The 3,250-nt window shown below is 31.7% G+C and overlaps 1 protein-coding gene across 1 annotated transcript; it reads right to left on the minus strand.

Moving 5' to 3' along the window:
• Window positions 1-1,354: 1,354 nt before the first annotated feature.
• On the minus strand, window positions 1,355-2,014 carry LOC123904133 (UPF0496 protein At1g20180-like). Its single transcript, XM_045953827.1, has one exon. The coding sequence runs from the start codon at window positions 2,012-2,014 to the stop codon at window positions 1,355-1,357; it is 660 nt and encodes a 219-aa protein (XP_045809783.1).
• Between the last annotated feature and the right edge of the window lie 1,236 nt (window positions 2,015-3,250).

Raw genomic sequence — 3,250 nt, forward strand, 5'->3', positions numbered from 1 at the left:
CGCCCTCGGTTCGAGTTTCTACTATCCAAGTTGCATCTTTCTTCCAGGTCGCCCAACTTGCGGGAGGATATCAATCATAATTAGTATTTAATTATTATCATTATTATTTTGGATTTGTATAAAGTCTATAGAGTCAATCACCTCAGTTGTTGGAGATATTTGTTCCTTAATTTACTCCAATTAGGTTACTATACTTGTGTATATATACACCTCTTGTAAACTCTCAAAAGTAATGCAATATACAACTTTATTCATTCTGTTATATCAGCTTCACTAAGGGATAAACGTAACATATTGATCAAATAAATACTTACAAATCAATCAAAGGGCATATACAACCCATTGATCAACTTAAGTGATAAATAATATATTTTTCTTAACAATATTGCAAGTTTTATACACTATAAATTGATTAGACCATAATCTATTTGTTACATAAGAAGAGAGGGGAAATAAAATGGCTAAAACTTTCAAGTTAGTTCCCACTATAATTATTTTTCTTTTCTTTTTTCTTACTACAAAGGAGGTTGTTGCCAGTAATATTCCAACTATCCTTCCAACAGCAACCAAATGTGAATGTCATAAAGATTGTATGACATCATACTTTGCTATAACGGAGGACCTTTTTATATGCAAGAACGGATATTGTCTGTTTCTTAGTGCAATGGAAATAGGAGGAATACACAAACTCCATATGTAGGGAAGAATGAATTATTCCACTAGATCCCCGTAATTTTATTTTTATTTTTTGTTATAACTGGAACTTCGACCCGTGCACAGGTCTAATTATCCTAATATGTAATAAAAAAAATTGTAATATTAAAAGGTATTTTAAAAAAAATTATTGTAAGCAAAGAATGCGTGTTTGATTCCCACGATAGACAAATTTATTTATTTTTTAATTCAAAACTGCAATAAAAAGAGAGGAAAAATGAACGGAAAAAAGATTAGGTTTAAAGTTAGCATATTTGAATAACCTTGGAATATATAAGAAAAGATTATAAAAGCATTTAATATTAGGTTAACATATTAGAATGGAAAAATTACTTTTTTTTTTTTGTAGGAGTATCGGGTAAATTTTCTAACTAGTGATCTAGCATCGTTTTCTCTTTCTGAGTTACTATGATCTATATTTTTGTTCTACATCATACCCCCGATGACTCTAGACCAAAACCCATTCCAATTTTTCTCCAAGCGATTGAACCAATCGGTCCGGTCTAATTTTTAAAACATTGAATTTTTATTTTTGTTTTGGTTAAGTTAAAACATTGAATATAATCATAACATACAAGGAAGATTAATATTTACAAATTACATAGTTACATATCTACATTCCATGACCTATTGAACATGTTTATGTCATTTCCTTAATAACCAAACCTCTTGCTCGATTTATTGTCAAAAGACAGAGGTAAACATGCTCTTCAAGTTCTTCAACTTGTTGCCTAAACCCATTCTCACTTTTTATAAACTCCCTCACTATTTGTATAGTGAATCTATCATATTTCCTTTCCAAACAAAATTGCACCATTTCCTTGTTATGTTCAACTTCATCATGAAGCTTAGTCACAAGCCTACTCATTGTATCCAAGTCTCTATTCAATATGTATGTTCCCTTTGCAGCTATGTCAATTTGAGCATAAATTTCACCAAGAAATTTTGTTGGCACCATTATTAGTGCTAATAAGCAACAACCCTTTTTCAAAAACTTCATTATCTTAATTTTCCTTGCAACCCTTTTTCTCATTGATTTCAAATGGTTCAACAATGATGAGTGACTATCACTAATGCACTTGAACTCATTGTTTCTATGGTTTGAAAATGGATTTTTTGTGATGATGAATGAGTCAAGCTCAAACATTATTTGATCAAATTTATCTGGAAAATCATCATAATCCATAATTTCTAATGTTCTTTGAAGGTACTTGTGATTGTACTTCACTTGCTTGGTGCTTTTGAGAAGATCGCCGCAAATGTGTGAAGCCTCAGCACTCACCTCAAAGTAACTTAGCATTAGTTTTTTTAGTTTTGGTTTTTTTGAAAGGATTGATGATTCTAAAATAGAAAGTGTGTTTTCTTGACTTGGTTCAAGAAGGATTTCTGAATATATATTTTTGTTGGGATAAATGGAAGGTTGGTTTGAAAGTAATTGTGCTTTGTTAAAGAGATCTGTATAGGATCTTGTCCTTAAAACTTTGTAGTATTCCTCTTGATAGTTGATGCTTTTTTGGGCACTTATAAGTTCTTTCACCTCTGCAAGAAATATAATATCATTCAAATCAAATGCAAAATGCGATTATATTCAAAATAAAGGAAAAATTTCAGTAAACAAATAGGTGAGAGTGAGAGCCTAAAAACAACAAGAAAGAGTACCGGAAGTACTCACAAAATGCCAAAATTGAAATAAAACACAAATAATAACAACATAAACAACAAATAGCTAGCCTCGTGCCCCCACCAACCAGACATACACCTAACCACCGAAAACCTACACCAAGACATATGTTGGCGGAAAAGACAAAGGTCAATGGGAAGAAAGACACTCAGCAGGCCACTCAGCGACCAGGGACAAAGAGACCTAAAACCCACACCCCACAAACCTCTATCGGCTCAAACACAAGACAGGTTGCACCTCTCACTCATAGAAGAAGCAAGGGTTACCAAAAACAGTTCTCCCTTTGAAAGACTAATTCATTCTAGGAGTTTTAAATAGACCACACAGTAGTGTGCCAACTTAACAACCACCCTAACCCCCTACACTAAAATAAACCAAGGGTTTCTAATTGCGGAAAACATGATGTGATATATAAGCAATATTGTAGTTCCGGTGATTCTATATCATACTAAAAATTGCATCGCTTACAGGGTCAGTCTAACAAATTTAGGGACAAGGCAAACTAAAAAATAGGCTCAATTGGAGGTAAAAAAAACATAGTATTGTCATGTTTTTTGTCTTGTTTTTTATTATTTTTATTCTGATAAATCTATTCATTAAAAATAAGGTCCTTAATAGTAAAAATACAAAAAGTGCATTTGATCGGAGTATTTTTATTTTTTTTATTCTTCAAAAGACAATAATTTGTTCATTAAAAATTGGGTCCTTAATAATAAAAATACAAAATGTGTAAAAACTATAATTCTCAAGAGAATATGTTCCACCAAAAATTCGAACTAGGGTTCTATGAATGATTTGTTCTTAAATAGAACTCGTTAAACAATCGAGCCCTTCCGTTAAAAATAAGCACAAGCT

The sequence above is a fragment of the Trifolium pratense genome, linkage group LG2, assembly GCF_020283565.1.
Source record: "Trifolium pratense cultivar HEN17-A07 linkage group LG2, ARS_RC_1.1, whole genome shotgun sequence".
In the NCBI taxonomy this organism is placed as follows: domain Eukaryota; kingdom Viridiplantae; phylum Streptophyta; class Magnoliopsida; order Fabales; family Fabaceae; genus Trifolium; species Trifolium pratense.